The sequence below is a fragment of the Drosophila takahashii genome, chromosome 3L (genome assembly GCF_030179915.1).
Source record: "Drosophila takahashii strain IR98-3 E-12201 chromosome 3L, DtakHiC1v2, whole genome shotgun sequence".
NCBI lineage: Eukaryota > Metazoa > Arthropoda > Insecta > Diptera > Drosophilidae > Drosophila > Drosophila takahashii.
Window position 1 is genome coordinate 1592666 of NC_091680.1, and position 21244 is coordinate 1613909.

General features: G+C 38.5%; 1 protein-coding gene across 2 annotated transcripts in view; it reads right to left on the minus strand.

Moving 5' to 3' along the window:
- Positions 1 to 17668, minus strand: part of bab1 (bric a brac 1) — a 68238-nt gene extending 50570 nt beyond the window's left edge. Inside the window, exons 1-2 of one of the 2 annotated variants that reach the window (XM_070215055.1) lie at positions 15672 to 17668; positions 1632 to 1751 (exon numbers count right to left, since the gene is read on the minus strand). In XM_070215055.1, the coding sequence (XP_070071156.1) occupies positions 1743 to 1751; positions 15672 to 17219 (1557 nt within the window). In that variant the 5' untranslated portion in view covers positions 17220 to 17668 and the 3' untranslated portion in view covers positions 1632 to 1742. Of the gene's footprint in view, positions 1 to 1631; positions 1752 to 15671 lie in introns of those variants that run through there. The other variant, XM_070215054.1, reaches the window with a different exon arrangement.
- Between the last annotated feature and the right edge of the window lie 3576 nt (positions 17669 to 21244).

The window sequence follows — 21244 nt, forward strand, 5'->3', positions numbered from 1 at the left end:
AGAACGCAGTAAAATTATAAAGTCGTTTAAAAGAATTTAAAATATATTGTTGCATACTTGTAAACACCTTTATGCTTTAAATTATTTTAAACATTATATTCTTTAAACTTTTTATTAACATTAAGTTGGTAATTTATTATTTTTATAATTTGGTCTTAATTAATCTCTTATACAAAATACCTGTAATAATATTTATACCTACTATACTATATATATTTATACAACTATACCTATCTCATCTCTAGCAAGAATTCTCAACGTTATTTTGAGGAAACTCGCCATGAAGATTGCTTTGTTATTCGCCCATCCAATGGCCAATAAATCGAGCTCATAATTTTTCATTGCAATTGCCCCTTCATCTTCTTCGTCTTCTTCTCCCTCAATCGAATTGGGAAAACATAATAAATAAAATATAAGTAGTGCCTCAAGTACAAGTAAGTCGTTAAGAAATTGCAAATAAAATTTAATGCACCCGAAAATGATGCGAAAACTATTTGAGGAATTCGCGGCGAGTGTGTTTTTCCCTGCGTATGCGTAATTTATTTCATAAGCGCATAAATATAAATTCAACGCGAAAAACTAAATGCAATAAAAATGCGAAACGGCCAAAATACATATTTAAAATAACAAACCAATTGCGCACAAGTAATAATTTATCAAATATATGTATCTCGAAAGAAATCGAAAAATGGGGAAGCAGACCCGAAATTTATTGGGCCACGTATATAGATTCCGCCTGTACTTTGGCCAAAAGGTAACGAAGCTGGTCTAGAAAAGTTTTGCGGACCCAGAACACCGCTGCAGATACAAATACACGGGAAAAATATTAATAAATTAAAAAGATAATATTATATGGATATGGATTTCACTAGAGATTAAAAAGCACTTGTAAAGGTGTCTAAAAGTATGCAGTAAATAAATTTCGTCATTTATAGGTATTCAAAAAATATTGTTGCATTCTTTTAGACACCATTTAAAGAGAATTTATTATTTTAGTGATTGAAATGGCATTAGACTTTATGGATATTTTATTTTGATATTAAATTTTTCAGAGATCCCAATAGCAAAAATTTTTCCCAGTGTACTGATACGACTGCAGCCGCAGATCCAGATACATTTGAAAACTTTTATCCACAAAACAAATCGCACAAAATCGAAACGTGCGGACCAACCTCGTCGTTGTCTCCGCTCCATCTTAGCCCCCCTTTTGGCCCCGCTTACTTAGACCCCCTTTAGCCCCTCTTTTTCCCATAGCCATGTCCTGCGTTTCTTGGCTGCCAACTACGGATGGCGTATGGATAATAATTTCTGAATTCCTGCTCATTTTGATTGCCCCTAATAACTGAGTAGAGTTGCCGCCTCTGCTCTCTGCTCATTCCGCCGACTTTTCTTCTTGCGGCTCCCAGTTGCAAGTTCCAAGTCCCGGCCAATTTGTTTTGAGTGTGCGTGTCTCTGTCTCTAAGATACCCATAACCAACTCTAAGATCCCGAACTCGTTCTTCGCTCTGCGTTATTATTGTTACAAATATTTTATTCCAATGCCATATATTTTATTCCCCTTTTGCCTCCTCGCTACCCGCTCCTTGAGTTTCTGGCATCGGTTCTTTTATTTTATTGCATTGTTTATGCAGCCCAAAGTAAATTATGTTTTCTGTTTTTGCAGTCGCCGAGGCATCGAAGTTGAAGTCGAAGTTGGTAGTGCAACTGAAGAAAGACAAGGCACTTGGCTTGGAAAGGGGTTTTTATTTGCACTGAGGGAAATAATAAAAACAAACTAAAAATTAGGGTGAGTATTATTATTATTATTATTATTATTATTATTATTATTATTATTATTATTATTATTATTATTATTATTATTATTATTATTATTATTATTATTATTATTATTATTATTATTATTATTATTATTATTATTATTATTATTATTATTATTATTATTATTATTATTATTATTATTATTATCATTATTATTATTATTATTATTATTATTATTATTATTATTATTATTATTATTATTATTATTATTATTATTATTATTATTATTATTATTATTATTATTATTATTATTATTATTATTATTATTATTATTATTATTATTATTATTATTATTATTATTATTATTATTATTATTATTATTATTATTATTATTATTATTATTATTATTATTATTATTATTATTATTATTATTATTATTATTATTATTATTATTATTATTATTATTATTATTATTATTATTATTATTATTATTATTATTATTATTATTATTATTAGTTTATTATTATTAAAAAGTATGGTTTCAATGTATGCCTTTTTAAAATAATATTAAGGAAGTTTCTTTGTAAAAATCACTGACAATTTTAGATTTATAGATTTTCCTTATGCTGAATTTAAATTACTTTTAAATGCTTAAATTTATTAATTTTCTTTCGAGACCATAATATTTTTCTCAGTGCTTTTCTGCAGGGTATTTGGACTTCGTCCTTGGCCAGCTGCTCGCTCCTTTTGGCTTCTCAATATTTTTTTGTTTGTTCGCTGTCATTTCAAAAGTTATTATGCCAGTTGCTGCGGCTGTTTTCTGTGTTCAGTTTTCTGTTTTCTGTTGATTGTGGCCACCGGTACAGTTGGCCGAGTTATTGTTTTTTCTGCACCCCCTTTGGCCCCCGGCTCTGTGTTTCTGTTTTTTCTGTGTGTGTGCCACATTTTGAACAATTGCTTTGCATATTTTATTGCTAAATAATAAATGCCTATTAACTTAATTGGCAAATTAGGCAGCAAACACACAGCACAGAGGCGACTGCAATTGCAGCCCAATACAGCGGGCTCTACATTTTAATTGAGTGAGCCCTGAAAGCAGGAGAAAACAGTCAGTCAGCGAAATGCCACCGGAAAAAACGGAAAAAAGGAAACGAGGACAGGAGGGCAGGAAAAAAATGATTGTCCATTTGTTGCATGCCTTAAACTTTAATGAGGCGCCCATTACGCGCCATTTGCATATGCGAAAAGTTTAGGTTCAAAATCGATCGAATTGCACCCACCCACTCGCAAAATGGGGAAATTTGGGGGAGGGGATTTTCCCCTTAACCATATTTCCAATATTTCGCCTTTCGGTCCCATTCTTTTGGGAATGACGAGGCGGAAAGCGCGTGTCTGCCGGTGCCAAACAAGCAAACACAATTAAATGTTATGCAGATGCAATCTAAAATGTCATTATATCAAATTCATTAATCCCAACCCCCTACCCCTTCTGCTTCTTCTTCATCGCTGGCAACAACAAATGCCCCACAGCACACGACTCACAGATGCAGATATATAGATATATATACTCGCAGATACAGATACTTAGGCCGGGCCCAAAGGCAGCGCCCCAGCAACATTGCAACTGCAACTGCAACACCGTCATCTGTCCCTGCACTCGATTTTTTTTCATCTTACACAGAGGGAAATATCTAGGAAGCTTACAAAAATATCTGAGTAATATTAAACCTTCTATAAAAAACCGTATGGAATATTTTTTATTTATGATGATGATAAAAAAGAAATTTATTTTATATATATTAAAATCATTTTCCTTATGAAATATTTTAAGTTGACATTTAAATCTTATATAAAAATACTTAAGAAAATTTAAGATGATCTTTTCTTATTTAAAAAATATTTGTTAAAATTACAGATATTTCCACCATATAAAATCATAATTTTATAAAATTTAAAAACCAAGTGTTGATTTGAAGTTCTATACTTATCAAGAATAGGTTATAAAAATACCTTTTATAAATTTATAGTAAAATGTTACTTAAATACATATATTTAAATATATAATTATGTAAATCAATAAATATTATATTTATTTTCTGCGTGCACTTCTTCTTTTGCTAAGCTCTCCGCGCCGCACACACTGAGGAGGGCCCCGTGTTCATATGGTTTTTTAATAATTATTATTTTTTGCATAGAGAACTGAAGAGTGGCGAAGGAATGGGGCTTTGCTAGCGATTAAAATCGCTGCATGCACCGCTCGTGAATATTTTAACGTCAGTCAATCAAATGGCTTAAAAATGCTTTGTCATAGCTGCAAACCCCTTGGATACTTCAGTTCGGAGCAAAAGGGGCAGAGATTCAGCTACAGATATGGATGGTTATGTATATAGGGAATGGGGGATAGGATATGTGTGTGGGACTGGCTACACACACTCACTTCGCATTTCGCATGTGCATGTAAATCGTCTTTGATTCGATTTCGTTTGATTTGATTAATCGTGCGACGTCACTGCCGTCTGATAATAATGAGATAGCAGCGGCGACTTGCACGCAATTAAGCCAAATTGCAGTCAGTCGCTGAGGCCGAAGAAATATATATTTAAAATGCAGCCACCACGATTGTTAACTTTCCGGCCAAAAGTTCAATGCCCAACTTAAGTTTACAGCGCTTAAAATTATTGTTTATATTAATATAAATGGTTGTGGCAAACACACACATGCGAACGAACATACGATGTGTGTGGGGAGCAGAGATATAAGAATAATAATAAAAAAAAAATTATTCCATTCATCGTCATAAACTTCAATTTTCGAAAATCATTTCCTTAGCAGCTGCGCATTAAAAAAATACAGAAAGCAGAAAAATAAAGAACGGCAACAATAAAAATGAATAAAATGAATTAAGGCTCCACACAGTGGGCATGATTTGCAATACTTCTCGTAGAAATCGAAATCGACATCGAGATATTGTAAATCAGATAGCCATGTGTATTTGTAGGTAGCCCCCTTCACCCCTTCCCAAAGTCATTTGTCAGTTGGACAATCGCAAGCTGCTGATTGATGTCTGCATGTCCAAGCAAAGCACAAGTTAGGCAAATATGTCAGAGCTGCGACTTTGGGAATGGGGGCAAATAAATGTTGTCACTATTGGACACTGACTTTGGAAATCGGAGAGTCAGGTACTGAGCACTTGGGGAAATTTCCATTGGCTTTTCTTTACTTTCGAGCGGGGTGATAGAATTTAAGTGTCCACAGAAACTTACAAAAAAATACAACCTACAATTTTTTTTTTAAGTTTTTGTGGTTTTTTTGACAATCTACAAAACAATGAAGAAACTTTACTTTAATATAAAAAAAGAAACATTTATTCTATTTATAATATTATACTTTGTTACAAAATATACAAATTTTATGAATTCTTAAAAAAAACTTTTTTAATCATTTAATTTTTTTTTCAGTTTTTAAAATTGTGGTTTATGATCAAGTTATGCTTTCTAAAACGCCTTAAAAAAGGTTATTGGTTTCAAACTTGAAGTAGCTTCTAAGCCTCAATAATTTTTCTCATTCTATTTATATCCACATTTCCTCCCGTTGACCCCACTGTGCCCAGCTTGCTCAGTTTTTGCCCTTTGCACATCGTTAAGGAATATTATAAATTACTACAGCAACAGCAGCAACAACAGCAACCGCAACATCAGCGGCAAAGGCAACAACAAACAGAGCAACACAGAACAAGAACAACAGCAACCAAGTCGAGTTTCTTGAAATATTTATTTTATATTACGTTTTTCGTTTTATTTTTATTTCCCTTTTTTCTCTCACTCACTTTACTTCCCTGAATGAAGGAAGGGGCGCGGTCTAAATTAAAGAATATTTCTTTGGCAGCGTCTTCTCATTTTTTATTTTATTCTCATCTTTTTTGTTGTTATTTTATTTATTATATGTATTTGTATTTGCTGTTGTAGCTGTTGCAGCCCCGTCTTCATTTAAAGTGCGGTTTCTTGTCTCTCTCCATATATATTCATTATTATGGCCGCGACGGCGACGCTGCTACACATAACTTCAACTTTGTATCCGTATCTTGGTATCTTTTTCTGAGTTTCTTGTATTTTTTTGTATCTCCGCAGCGGCGGCGAGTGTGTGTGCGCCCGTGTATTTAAGGAAAAAGAATGATGCAAAGACGATAAAATATAATTTCGGCTTTATATTTTATTTTAATGATGAAAAATGTTGAAACTTTATTACGAACTCATAAAAAATTTAAACGTAGGTACACACGCACACAGAAGAAACCCAGAAGAAAAAGAAGAAGAGAACAGAGGGGGTCATAACTTCTTCTCGTTTTCTTCGGCTTCGGTTGCCCTCATAAATAACAAACCCAAATGCGCTGCGAACAATGTTAAATGTTATAAAAATCCAAAACGTATTTACTTTTATTGCTGCACACTGCAGCTGAATTTTTGTGGCAGGGGCATAAAGTATCTTCGAGATACAGGCAGCAATAATTAAAGAAAGCGCACAAGGTGTGAAAATACATGTCATAAGATACAAATGTATCTAATTGAATGAAAGCGACGTAGCGAGCGATTTGCTCTAAACACGCAGCCGCAACTTACTCCCCCTTAGCCCCCTTAACCCCCTCTGCGTTCGTATTAACCCTCTAGTGCCCCACCCCCTGCTGTTAGTAGAGCGTGCGAATGAATGTGAGTATCGCATTGTGTGAATGTGAATCTGAATTTGGTTGTGGATGTGGATGTGAACGAAGCGTGCGGCCAACGCATCAAAGTCAAAGTCGACGGCGCTGCGAATTTTGATTTCCTCGTTTGCGGAGGATTCCTTAAAGATAAGAGGGGTCCATCAGCTGGTTTAAAATATATTTAAAGACATTTAGAAAAAATAAACTAAAGTATCAACACGAAATATCAGAGTGATCGCAGGTGTCCATTGACAATTTTTAAAATATTTGTTCCACAAAACCCCTATCAACATTTAATTTTGGAAAATTACTTTCATCACTTTAATAACCTCTTTATTTTATATTTCCCCAAATTTTCTTATCAGTTTTTTGGCAAATAAACCATAATATATAACTTCTTGTTCGATTTAAACATTTAGCCTAGATTGATTGATTTTCTCCAAGTCATTTCTTTTTTTTTTTGGTTGAGTCTCACCGAAAATCTTATCAGTAAACAATTTCGGGAATATAATTTCAAAACGTTTTATTACCCTTTTTGAGTATTACTTGTGTTGATAGCACTCAACAAACCACATTTTATGGCTGGCTGGTCAAATTTACCATTTACCACTGATTAATTGATCTTTCTTCAAGTCATTTTGATAAAGGCTGCTTTTAAATTTAATGACATTTGTTTATATATTTATATATTGATGTCATTTAAGTTGATCAGTTTATATAAATGACAAAGAATTAAAGATCTATTGTTTTCTAGAAAAAATATGTAAGTTTTATATCTGAAAATCTTCCTAAAATTAAGTTTATTTAGTAGGTACAAATTATTTGAAACAATTGATTTTATTAAATGAAAAACCCCAATTGTTTTTAAATATCCCAATAAGGTGTCTAAAAGTATGCAATAAAAAAAGAAACAGAGATTTCAAATATATTGTTTTATACACTTTTCTGGGTGATTTAAAAAATCGAGTCATTTCTTTAGCTCATTTCCCCTTGAATTTTAGGGAGCGTATTCTAAACTCTGTTGTCTGTCTGTTTTTTGTGGCCTTTCTCAGCCTTTCCGCTCCGTTCCGCTGCTGTGTGTGAGCTTTCGAGTTGCGGCAGGTTATGGCCCGCCACAAGCACACACTTTGGCACACACAACGTCACTCATTCGGCCGCAGATACAAAACAGCAGACACAATGGCCAAAAGCGAGGTGCGACGCGTCGTCAACAGCTGTTTGAGTTTGGCGCTGATGGCGCTGTTGGCGATGATGACGACGGTGGGGATGAGGATGAGTATGACGATGACGAGGGCGACCGCAAGTATCTGAGAGGTTGAGTACCTCGGTATCTCAGTATCTTTCACTTGCCTTAAGTGGGCTAATCGCCAAAGCCAACACCTCCCTTTTTCCCTGTGCTCTTCAGCCAACTTCTTGGGTTTCCCAATCCCCTTCGGCCAACGCTATCTTATCGATGCACTGCCGGAATGACGGGTCAAAATTTGAAATTCAATCGATTTCTGATGACAATCACGTGCGTGCTCTATAAATAAATAAAAAATGAAAAAAAGAAAAGAAAACAAAAAAACCCAGCCGGCCGCGCAATTATTGTAAATAAATAAATGCAATTATAAAAATTGCCGCTGCAGCCGTTGACTCGCTCGTCTTTTAATAAATTACAAAACAAAAGCAAACAAAAAAATATATATATGTATCTGCCTCTCTGTCCGCTCGACTGCATTTTTAATTAATTTATTTTCGTTCGATATAAATTGCGAGGGGGTTAAAAGAGGGGCAGGGGCGGTCTTGCACAAAGACAAAAGCCAAGACAAACTTGTATCTTTCAGATACACATGATATTTGCGCCTCCTTCAACGGCAACTGCTGATGGAGCCGATCTTTGTTGTTTTTGCCCAACGGCGGAGCTGCCATTTATTTATTTATTTAATACTTTTTCTGCATTTTGTATTTCGTATGGCCTGGCTGTGCGTTTGATTAATCGGCCGCTCATTGTAAATATTTGTCTTTAGTTTGTTGCCAGGGAACTCGGGTTTATTCCCTTCTTCTCCTCAGACGACGACCCTTTCCTTTTGAAAAAATGTACTAAAAAGAGTTTGGGTGCGGCACATGCATATTTAAAATGCAAAAAGGAAAAATGGCAGCGGGATTAAGACATTCACACCCGGGCGGGATCTAATCCGGGCTCATCAATAATTGATTGAGAGCCAGCATTTCCATTATGCACCATGGCTTACGGGAAATATGGGATGTGGTTGGGAGTAAAGAAGTAGTACATGGATGCCCCACATCAATTAGAGGCGATCTCTCCTGCTCTCGCTAATTCGATGGCCTCCTCCATCACTCATGCGCTTACTCCTTACTCCTCAACGCTTAGTTCTTTTGCATACATGTCCTTTTCGATGATTAACAGAAAACAGACTAACAGAAAAAAAATTAGTATTAGTATTTGCAATGTAATAATTAATGCACAACTATCAAAAATTATTTTAAAATGCCAAGCAATTTTCGAAAACTTACTTTTTAGAAACAAGTTTAGGTTTGAACTTTTATAAAAGTTTGTTTGATTACTAAATTATTCAAAAAATATTGTTAGTTTCATTTTAGATTTTTTTTTTGTTTGAAATTCATTTATATTAAATGTAAAACTCCAATCAAACTAGAGATTAAATAACACAAAAATACAAAGCAAATTTTTTTTTTTATATTTTACCGCATTTTGATATTTTTGGTAGTACTAGTTTTATAAATTAAAGCATTTTTGGTAATTGAGAATATTAATACTTTTGTTTTGTGACTTAATATTGCAGAAGAATATTTTTGAATAATGTTTTTAAAATATAAACTAAACTAATTTTATAAATTAAAGCATTTTTTGTAATTGAGAATTTTAATACTTTTGTTTTGTAACTTAATATTGCAGAAGAATATTTTTTTAATAATATTTATACCCGTTACTCGTAGAGTAAAAGGGTATACTAGATTCGTGCAAAAGTATGTAACAGCTAGAAGGAAGCGTTTCCGACCCCATAAAGTATATATATTCTTGATCAGGGTCACTAGCCGAGTCGATCTAGCCATGTCCGTCTGTCCGTCTGTCTGTCTGTCTGTCTGTCTGTCTGTCTGTCTGTCTGTCTGTCCGTCTGTATGAACGCTGAGATCTCAGAAACTACAAAAGCTAGAAGGTTGAGATTTCCCACACATATTCTTTGGCTTCCTACGCAGCGCAAGTTTATTTTAGCCGAGCGCCACGCCCCCTCTAACGCCCACAATCGCCCACTAACGATTTTAAAATGGGTTCTGCGCCCACATCTTTAAAGATTTCCGAGAAGTATAAATGCAATTTTGTTGTGTATATTTATACCTATCGAAGTGTAGAAGACATTTTTCAAATCGGACCATTCATTAAAAAGTTATACGCAATCAAAAATTATATATCTATCTCCCTCGCACTCCCTTTAGCTGAGTTACGATTATTAGTCGGGACACCAACCCGACACAGCGTTCGCACTCCCTTTAGCTGAGTGACGGGTATTAGATAGTCGGGACAACAACCCGACTATAGCGTTCTCTCTTGTTTTAAAATATAAACTAATCTTTTAGAAGGAGGAATAACTAAAATAGGATCAACCACTTCTATATTATTTATTTAAATACTTGCAGACACTTTTCTTTTTCTATATTATTTATTTAAATACTTCTAGACTTTTTCCCCCCTGTGTAACAGCTTCATTCCACTCGCTAATCCTGGCCGCACCTTCCTCGCTGCCACACTCCATCAAGAATGTATCTCGGCAGAGGTGCCGCTCCCTCGCAGCAACTTTGTTATATTTTATACGGTAATTTATAATAACTTTTTTCACGCACCTTTCGAGGTACAATCCAATCCTTTCCCCTCCCCTGAAAAGACCCACGCACTTCAAAGACCGAGAAACCCGGGAGAAAAAGCGAGGAGCAGGAGTAAGACACTCAGCAGGCCACAACTTCTACTCTCAGAGTCTCCACCCCAGATACCCCAGATGTATTTGAGTTTCAGCGCAGTCTTACGGTCTCTGACTTACAACTAATGCAATATAATAAATTTATACAGGGTTACAAATAAATGTGGGCAGACCTCGGCGCGAGTCGGAGTCTGTGTGTGTGTTGGTGAGTTGAAAAATAAATAAATAAATATTTTTAGAAGGATACATGAGATTGAAAAGGCGGCCTCCTATTTCTCGTTTCCTGCTGTCGGTGTGTTTTGCTTTATGATGATGCCTCAGAGGGGGGCATTTGCGGGTTCGGGGTTATTTATCAGCATAAATTATTTATGCCGCATTACGGGCATAAAAATAAATAAAATAAATGAAGCCGGCCAACTAAATCCGATTAGAAAAGGAGGCACAAAAAGATACTCAAGATACTTTGCCACGCAGTAGATACAAATTTATTTTTATAGATTAATCAACGAATTACTTGTGCAGCTGTTGCCGCAATACCAAGCATTTCCCATTTTCATTTCCACATCGTATACGATTTATTTGGCTTAGGCCATAAAAATGGAAATGAAAATTTTCCGCCAAGTATTTGAAAATATAAACATTATGGGCCCGCTTTTCGAATTTAATTAAATGTTTATGCCAAGCATTTAAACTAAATCGACCAGGGCCGCCGAATTCAAATCTGCTTTGCATCTTTACATATACACATATAATCCATATAACCCATAAGATGCTGTAAAAACTACTTGGGGAGTACTTGAATGGCCGCTTTTGTGTATTCTCCATATGTGGGGATCGTTTTTGGGATCGGTGCGCATATATAAAATATGACTGAATAATATAAAACAGAAGGCGATACATCAAAGCGGATTATACAATTTATTTTTGCTTTTATTCCTCGGCTGGGGATTCGGTTTTGGTTTTTCTTTTGTATTCTTTGGCTCTCTGCCTCTGAAGATATATATATTTCTTCATTTTTATTTTATTTATTTACTTTCCTTGGAAGATGTTGTATACAAAAGAAAATAGATGCAACAGATGCAGCTGGAGAGTAGAAAACCAAAAAACATGCTGGCCACGTAATAAATTGTATTATTTATATTATTTTATATAACGCAACCCCCGATGTTAGCCGCGGGAATCGGACAGGGAATCCAAGGAACACACAGAGAAGTATCTTTGAGATACTGAGTTGCACAGCGGAAGCATCTTCTTCTTCGTCTGAAAGAGTGACGAGTGTAATGACTTTTGTCGATTGGGTTAAGTGGCTTGTTGGCTTCCTTCGCTTCGAGTTGCGAGATTCGAGATTCCTTTTTCGAGCATCTTTTTCAATTTTTATGCATGCCACTCGCTCCCTTTTTCCTGATTCTTCACCTTTTTTTCCTGGGTTTTGTTCAAGTAGTTTGAATGTGGCACGTTTAGTATTTTCCCCTCCCCGCGGTAATTTGTCTGCTGTGTTTTTTTTCTCTTCTCCGGCTGCAGTTTTTGCCGCCTGGTAAAATACAAAAAAAAGGTAAGCGACACACGCTAATCATGAGTGTGAGATTCTCGCAGATTCTCTCCCTTTTCTCTCCCTTTTTCTCTGGACCCTCTCCTTTTTTCTCTCTGCGGTCTGGCCCTCATCTGCGGACTAATTGAGTGGGAAAGTGGCTAGGAAATCGAAAGGGAAAAGGCTGCGGGATGTGGAATTGATTACAATCAGTGGCGGTATGAATGTATCTCAATTGTTCTCGGGAGTTTGAAAATTTTGAAAACCTGTTTTTATTTTACGAACATTTTTTTTAAAAAGATTTACTACTTTTTTCACAGAATAAAAATATATTTTAGCACTTAAGGGGCTGTTATATATATTTTTGAATGCCTTCTTATTAAAAAATATTTTTATATCTATGGTAATATAAAATATAAATTTAAAACTCCTTTTTTAAAAAGCATGAGTCGAAGTTTAAATAAAATATATTTCAATGGTTTACAAATACGATTTATATTTTACCTTGAAGTATTTAAGTGCTCTTTAAATGACTCTCACAAACCTACAATAATCTAAAAAAATGTATTTCCCCTTTGGATGAGTTTCAATCGTCTTATTGTGCCTAATAAAAACTTCCTCTGCGCCCACGCTCTGCAAAAAGTTCAGTGAACTGATCGAGAGGCCGGAGAGGAAACCAATAATAATATACAACCTCTAATGATGCACACTCGCACTCACACACAATCTAAATGCGCTGGCAATAAAATATGAAAAACTGAAGAACAAAAAAATGCGTAAAAGGAGAAAAAATGATTTTTAACAAAGGCGAAGGCAGACAAATAAAAGTGCAATTAATCACCAGAAACCGAGGGCCCAGACGGCGGCCAGAATCGAGAACTGAGAGCTGAGACCCCTGGACCACGACGACTGACACTTATCGGCTTTATCTGCTTATGTGAAGGGAGAAAAGGCGGAATAAATCGGAGATGCATTCACACAAACATATAAATATAAATGGAAAGGAATTATAAATATTAAAGAAGCTGGTGGATTCGTGGGGCCCGAGGATTCAGCCTGTCAATATTTGATTTTTACACGGAGAAAAAAAATAATATAATATTATCAAATTTTCAAATTAATTTTTGTAGTGAAGAAAATATACAAATTATATTAGGTTAAAGTTTATTATTCTACAACTATAAAATAGGCCATATTTTAAATGGGAGGTTGAATCGTTTGCAAAAACGGTTGAGTATAGAAGTTTAAAAATTAAACCTAAATTCGGTAAAAATCCAAAACTGCGTACTAATATAAAAAATACATTAAAAATTTAACTGTTTTTTTCCGTGTGGATATATGGCATTGCTTTGATGCGATCGCTGCGAACCAACGAAAATGCATCAATTTTAAATAATAAATGAAATGTGTGAATAAACGTTGGGAAATATATGATGGGCGATGGGTGATCGCTGGGGGATGGGTGATGTGGGATGTAGGATGGGGAAAATGAGGAGAACAATCGGAAAGGCAAACAGCAGGAAAGCATAAACACGGCCGGCAACACTAATACCCAGGCAAACAAACAAAGATGCAGATACAGATGCCGCAGCGGATTCAGATGCAGATGCAGATGCATTTTCCAAAGAATTTCTAAGCACATAAAAAGCAAAGCAAACGGTCAGTTGGGAAAATATTTAAAAAAGCATAAAAACAAAATATTTATTGAAAAGAGACGCTAACGAGCCAACACGCCGCGCGGCGATCAGATGAGGCAAACAAACGGCTTCAAAAATTGAACACATGAGCAGGCTAATGCATATACATATACTCGCGTATAGCCGGCTATTTGATTAATGCACTCGAAAGCGACAATAAACACGGAACATGGAATATGGCCAAGAAGAACCGGGCATAAGGAGTTTCTTTAGCATCCCAGACAAACAAATATCGCATTCCGATTGATCTTGGCTATACGGAAAAGGAACGGGGACCTGGGACTCTGAATGGAACTCCCCATCTCTCCATCAACGCCAGGGATCTGGGTTCTTGAGTGAACGTCGTCGTCGACGTCTATTGGATAAATAAATACAAATTTTTATTAAAGTGCGAATTCTGCGGTGAGCTCAGTGCTAATGCAGTCGAACTCGAACCGGTCGCTAAGTTTGGCCCCTAAACTGGTAAAAATATTGTATCGCTTGTATTTTAAATTATTATGATAGCAGATATTTAAAAAGAATATGTTTTTGAGAAAATAATATTATTTAATTATTTTTAAGGTATTTGAAAAATGTTTTTGAAATGATAAAATTTATAAAAGTTTAATTCTGATTATTTTTGTCCTAAAAGAAAATAAACTAATATTATTTATGAGATCCTGAACACAAACAGTTCTTTTAAATAGTTTTCAGAAAATATGATGGGCCATAAATATTTAATTAATAACAACCAAGATTTTGGTGCATTTGAAATGCATTATTATATTTTTTATTTTGAGTTTTAGAACACAAGAAAATATCGATAATATTAAAATCTCCCTAAATCTCCCAAAAGAACCCATGGTTACTACAATTTGACCCCCATATTTTCCCTGTGCAGACCTCTTTCGCCGTTGCCCTAATTGAAGCACACTTAGGGAACCACAACAAGTCACAAAATGCTCCATAGATCGAAATCAACCGCACAGGCCACAGGAATTTCAATCACCTCTTGGTCACCAAAGCAACGTTCCAGTGGTTGCCCCCCGAGAGAAAGAGAACCCAGAAGAACCGGGGGATCTGACCTACGAAAAGGGGGCTAAATGTGGAGCAAATCTCCGCGGGGAGAAAGAGCGGGCGAAAAGAGAGAGAGAGAGCGAGCGAACAATGGGCGACGTGGAGCACGTGAATGCTGTCAATCATTCCACGGGAGTGGGTTCTCAATGGATGGTCATGGTGGTGATGGTGTGGGGAGGTTCGAAATCGGTGCGACTGGAGCTCCGCATTCCGCGCCGTGACGTCACGACACGAGGCGAAATGCCGCCGGCAGAATTCTTCGCAGCCCGAAGATTGAAGATCGCGAATCGTGAATCAAAACAAACCGAGGGAAAAGATCGGAGAGTGGAAAAGAGTAATCTATGAGCTGGAGAGAAGCAGCGCTGCAACAGCGCAGTAGCAGCGCGGCAGCAGCAGAAGAGAGTCTTGCGCTCTCTTCGTAGATTTGTGTTTGAAGAATTGAAGAGAAGAGCCTTGGGCAAGAGATAGGTCTCTTAACTGATCTGAGTCTTAACTTAACTGATTGTCTTTGGAAGATAAATCTCATTTAATAAATCGAAACTGCTAATCTTAAGTAATATATGAATGTTTATCTTGAGTTTAATGTTCAAAGTGCTAATTCTAAAACGCAATATATTGGGGTATTGCATTTTTGACACTACTATTTACTCATCACAGTAATTTGTTGTTTTTTTTTTCTAAAAAAATAAACAATTTGTTTTTACATTGGTTTTAAATTATTTTTTAACATATTTTGCAGAGTATCAACTTGCACAAAAGAGTATCAAATATTCAGAAGAGTGATCGACTTAATATTCACACATTAATTTACACGTGTAATTTTTAACATTGAATAATTTAAGATATATATTGAAAATTGTATTTTTTAATTCAAAGTAGCTAAACATGATATCAAAATAATATAAAATTTCATCAAAATGAATATCATTTCTTATCAAATTTGGTATAGGTCTCATAATGGCTAGGAAATGTTTATAAAGTGCTTTAGCTCCACTTACCCTTTCTTCCTCTCTGATCATTTCGGCGATTCCCGGCTTAATTTCCATATCATCCGCCAGCGATGATCCTCCGCCTGAGCCCGTTCCGCCTCCCACGCCCCCTCCCACGCCCACTCCACCACCATGGTGGTGCGGCGGTGGGGGCGGTAGGCGTGGCTCTGTGGGAGGACCCGGTCCCAATCCACTTAGTTCCATAGCGGCGGCCATTGCAGCCGCTGGACCCAGGGGAAAACGCGAGTCTCCAGCGGGCGATGGCGGATGGTGGGAGGATCCAGAGGTCTGAGAAGGATGTGGGGCAGGTGGTGCATGGTGGTGCGGATGCAGGGGAAGCGGCAGGGGAAGCTGACCCCCCTGCTGCTGCTGCTGCTGGGGACTCTGCGAATGGGGTCGCGAGGATCGGGAGAGGGGACCTGGCGTGGCAGCCGGCGAGGGCATGTCCAGCGAATGAATGGCCGTCTCCATACGTCTCGAGGTTGCTCCTCCCGAGCCGGAAGAGCTGCTCAATGGAGGCTTCGGAGGTGGGGTCATCAAGGAACAATCCCTCTGCCTCTCCCGCTCCTTTTGCTCCAGTTCCATTCTCTCAGCCGCTATTAAACTGCTCAGCGGACTCGGTGGTGCAGGTGGATTGAAGATCGTGTCCGCCGATGGCCAACGTCGCTTCCTCACATTCCTGCCCTGCTGTCGCTCCAAAGGAGAGAGTCTCAGTTCAGCAGGATCCCAATCCGAACGCATCTTCTTCTCCGGCTGCATGAAGGCCAGCAGCTCCTCGGCCTCCCTTTCCCTTTCGTTTTCAGTTCTGGAAGTGGAAGTGCCACCTTCCTTGGGTGAGGAGGAGGGCATCCTTTCCGAGGAGGCCGCTGCCGTGGCTGCCGCCGTGGCCGCCTCCATGTGGGTCACATCCGCCAGGCCGCGCACCTTCAGCATCTCAGCTATCCGCAGTAAGGGACCAATTTGATCCTGACTCACATTGATCTCGCCGCGATACATAAACTCTACGATGGCCTTTAAGTCCGACCAATTGACATCCCGCATGATCACAATGGGATGCTGGCAGGGCGTCTCCGCTAGTAAAGTTTGAAAATAGGGAGAGCAGGCTGACAAGACCATCTTATGTGCCTTCATGGAGCGACCATCGCAGGCCAAGGTCACGTCCACAAAGCACTCGTTCTGGAGTAACTGATCAAAGATGGTGGTCAGATTGGTTTGGTAGTTGTTCCATCGCAGGCAGAATTGCTGGGAAGTGGAACTGGGCGAGGCGACCGAGGAGCTCCTTCCTTGGGGAGAACTCACTGGCGAGGAGGTTCCACCTCCACCTGCCGTGTGACCTTGACCCTCCTTGTCCTTATCCTCCTCCTTCCTTTCAGTTGGTGAAGTGCGATCCTCGCTTTTCGTACGCTTCTGCTCCTCCTCTCGCTGGGTGGGCGAACTCCTGTTGCTCTTCGGCGAACCATCCAATCCCGAACCCGAGCCTTTGCGCTGCCTCTGCATCGTGGGTCCCTGTTCGGGCGCCATGCCAACTTTCGCTTCCGCCTGCGCCGACGACGCCATTTTGTCTACAGCTGATCGCTGATCACCGTTACGATCGATCGTTAAGCGTTACGCGATCGTTGAACGTTAAACGTTACGTTACGTTACGTTGCGCGACTCTCGCTTCACATAGCGTTTTTTGAAAGTGTTTTGAAGGAAAAACCGCGACAATTACGACGCTCAACTGAGAGTGGTGGGCATGTACATGTGAGTATCTGTGTGTGTTAGTGGGTGTCGGTCTGTATTGGTATGTGTGTTACGTATTCGTTACGTTACTACGCGCACTACGTGGCCATTTGGCAATTAGCCCGCCTTTCGTTCTTTCAGTTCGTTTCGGTAACTCGTCGTCGTGTTTTTCAGTTTTCAGTTCCGTTTCAGTGTTCAGTGTTCTATGGGGGGCCTCTATATGTGTTGGCCAACAAACAGGGCCAAAAGTCTTCTCAGCACGAGCGTCTGAATTAGACTGAAATCGTTTTGCACATTTTGATACGGAAAAACTCAAAACAAACTTAACACACGACGACGACGATGGCCCACGACGATGTGGATGTGGATGTGGCCTGTAGATGTGGCAGTGGCTGTGTGGAAAACTGAGGGCCGCCGAGGGGCAGCGTTGATGTTGCTGCAACAGCAACTGCTACTGCTTTTGTAGTTGTTGCTCTCAGGCGACTGCGACTGAGTTCGCGACGAAGTTGCGAATAGTTCGCGAACAGCTCTGCCGGCGTTTCGTTTGGCTTGGCGAAAGGAAAATGCGATGTGGCTGGAGAACTGAGTACTGCGAACTGCGAACTGCTGAGAACCGACGGCAGAGGCAGCAACAGCAACAGCGACTTCGACTGAGGCAGAATCGCCGATGAAAATGGCTGAAAACGGCGAGCTGTAGGCGCCAAAAAACGCCGGCTAACGGGGCACCGCATACCTTTGCTCCTGCGCTGCGTTTTGGTTTTTGGTTTTGCCTCTCCTCGAACTCAAAATCGCAAATCGCAATCGGAATTGGAATCCTTCGTCCTTCGTCCTCGTGCTTCGACATGCTCGAACTCGTCCTCGTTCTCGTACTCGTTCTCGGCCTCTCCTACGCGTTGCAACCCCCAAATATTTTTGGCGCTACTGCACTACTACCATTGCGTGCAAAAAGGATGCGTCGCAAGTGTGTGTGCGTGCGTGAGGAAACGGAAGTTGCCCCGAAAATGCAGCGAAGAGCGAGCTTAGGCCTAATATTTTTTAGAGGCGGAGGCGCTGGGCAGGAGAGGGTGGCGTTGGGCCCCGTCGACCAGTACCCCCGGTCGAACATTTTCGGGGGTCTTCAGAAAAGTGCGAAAGCGGCGAAAATATGGCAGATATTGAGAAGGAGTTTGCCGGTTATTGTAATGATTATTGGGAAAAGTAGGGGTATATAAAGAAGGTTTTTATAGGATATATTACAAAGAAATTTTCGGAAAATTATGAAAATATGAAGAGAAAAAACGAATAATGTTTAAGAGATTTTTAAAAAATATTTAAAGTAAGTGCATTATATAGAATTAGTTTTAAAAAATATTTAAATAATCTTGGATCTCAAAAAATGTTTCAATGGTAAAAACTTTAATTTTTCAATTTTTTTTGTTATTTTTAGAAATATTAAAACATAGATTTTGTAATACAGAATTTAATTAAAAAAGGAAATATTGATAGTGCTTAGAACTTTCTTATTTCCAAGAATAGTGATCAGTCTTTGAGAGCATAACCCCTCTCTTTCTATTCTTACCCACCCCCCACCACCCCTCTCTCTTTCTCCCTCACGCATTTCTCGCCCGACTGAGGAACAAAACTCGGCTGAAAGATGCTTCATTAATTAGTTCCGTTCGAGGGGTATCGTACCCTATCGCACCCCCTCTCCGCCTCCCCCTCCCACATAACCCCCTTCGGGAAAAACTCTCTTCGCTGCCGACGCCTCTGCCCGCGTCGCTGCCGGCGTCGCTGCCTCGTCGTGCATTGTAAACAAATGCTTAGGAGAGTCTCTTTGGAGAGTCGAGTCGTCGTGCTCTCTTTTCGCGAGAGAGACGGCACTTAAGAGACGTTTCTCTTTCTTTCGCCTGCACCTGCAGTTTTCCACTATTTTTTCTCGCTCTCCCAGGGGCGGGGGTTTTTGGGGTGGCGGGGGGGGCGTACCGAAGGGGCGGAGGGCGGGGCACTGGCGTTTGAGACTGGTCAGCCTCGATTTGCCGCCTCTGTGTGGGTAATTCCCCATACGTGTGTGTTTATGACTATTTGCCTGCTTTTTTTATTGCCTTGCGCATTTATAATATGCAAAAACATAAAATAAAGAAATACAAATCTAGCGAAAATAAATAAATTCGCACAAGTGCGAGCGGGACGAAGCTATGGGCTACTGTAGTAGTCAAGGTGAGTGTGAGCGAGAGGGAATGCGAAGGGGAAGGGGGGTCCACTACAGCCAGTCATAAATTATGCATAATTTTTTTCGTGACTGGCAAATGGCGGCTGCTTTTTCAGTTTTGCAGTTACATTATAATAAACATCGGCCATGAATAAAAAAAGAGGGGAATGAAATACGCGATCGGCAGGTATTTTTCATCGATCGGCTTGTTCAGATATTCAGTATTCACCTGGCTTCCCTCTGAATGAGATTTTTAATGCCTTTTATTCACTCATTTCCGCTGCTTTAATGACGCTAAGTGATACTTTTGCTTATTAATGGCTTGCCCTCGAAATTGTTTTCTGGAATTGTGTCTTTGTACCTTTGTCTCTGTGATGTAACTCTATTATTTTAATGAATTTAATTAGTGATTGAAATCTGTATTTTTGTGGAAATAAATTGGTTTAGATATGCATTTTATTTTTGCGGGTTCAAAAAGAGGCCTTTTTAAATGAATGATTAATAAGTCATTGTTACTAGAATTTAAAAACAAACACCATAATAGCATTAAAAAGAAGATCTAATAATTTTTCATGCTGTAATAATTGCAAAGGTATTTCTTGTATTTTTTGATTGCATCTCAAAAATCGTTGTGATATTTTCTTTTCGTTTTTTTAACGTTTAACATATTTTTATGTTTAATGATATGTGGTTTATTGAACTAAAATTATTAATGTTATTGTAACATATTTATTTTAATGATTTCCTTATAATTACGACTCTAAGAAATTTTATATTAATTTTCTGTACATGATTAAAAATGTATAATCTATCAACATTTTTTTTTTACTTTTTTTTAATTATATATTTTTTTTATTACATATTTTTTTAATTTCCCCTTAAACTTGTATCTCTGATATTCCCATTTCTTTATCCCATCCAACTATCCCCAATTAGAGCCCACTGTATTTGGCTTATGGCAACAAATGAATTGCAGCAAACAAAATTTGGATCAAACGCAGAAACACGAAAATGCATCACGCATTCTCTAAGTTGTTTGTTGTTGCTCGCCATCTAGTGAAAAGCGGGGAAACGGGAAAAGCGGGGTCCCTGGGAAACGGAAAATGGAAAATGGGAAATGGGAAATGGCTGCTAGGCTCGCGACTGCAGAACGCGTTTATACGAAAATTTATGTATTTAACTGGTGACGACGACGCTGACGAGCAAAACGATGAGGCGGACGTGAAAGGACATTGGAGATGTGGAAAAGTGGAGATGTGGACGCAGGTTCGGAGGCTACGATAGAATCCACTGGATGCGGATGTCCAAAAAAGCGACGAAAGCCTCTGCGAAAGGCCGAAAGTGGGTGGGTTTGGGTGGCAAAAAGGCGATGGGGGCGGGGGTGTAGTATGTGTGTGCGGGGAAAGATGACAACATTTGAGCCAAACAGACAAAGTTGCGGATGGAGAAGGGGGTGGGGCTCAAGGGGAGAGGTCGCCGTCTGACCCACACACATGAGTGAACGAACAAGCAAACAAACAAATAAAACGGTTGCCATGAGTGTGAATGCACTGGCCGAAAATTAAGACAAGGAGTTATAGGAATTTCGCAACAACAGGGATGTCGCCAAAATGTAAGGAAATATTGCAAGATTTTTATGAAATATCCCCTTTTAATAAATTTAAAAAATTGT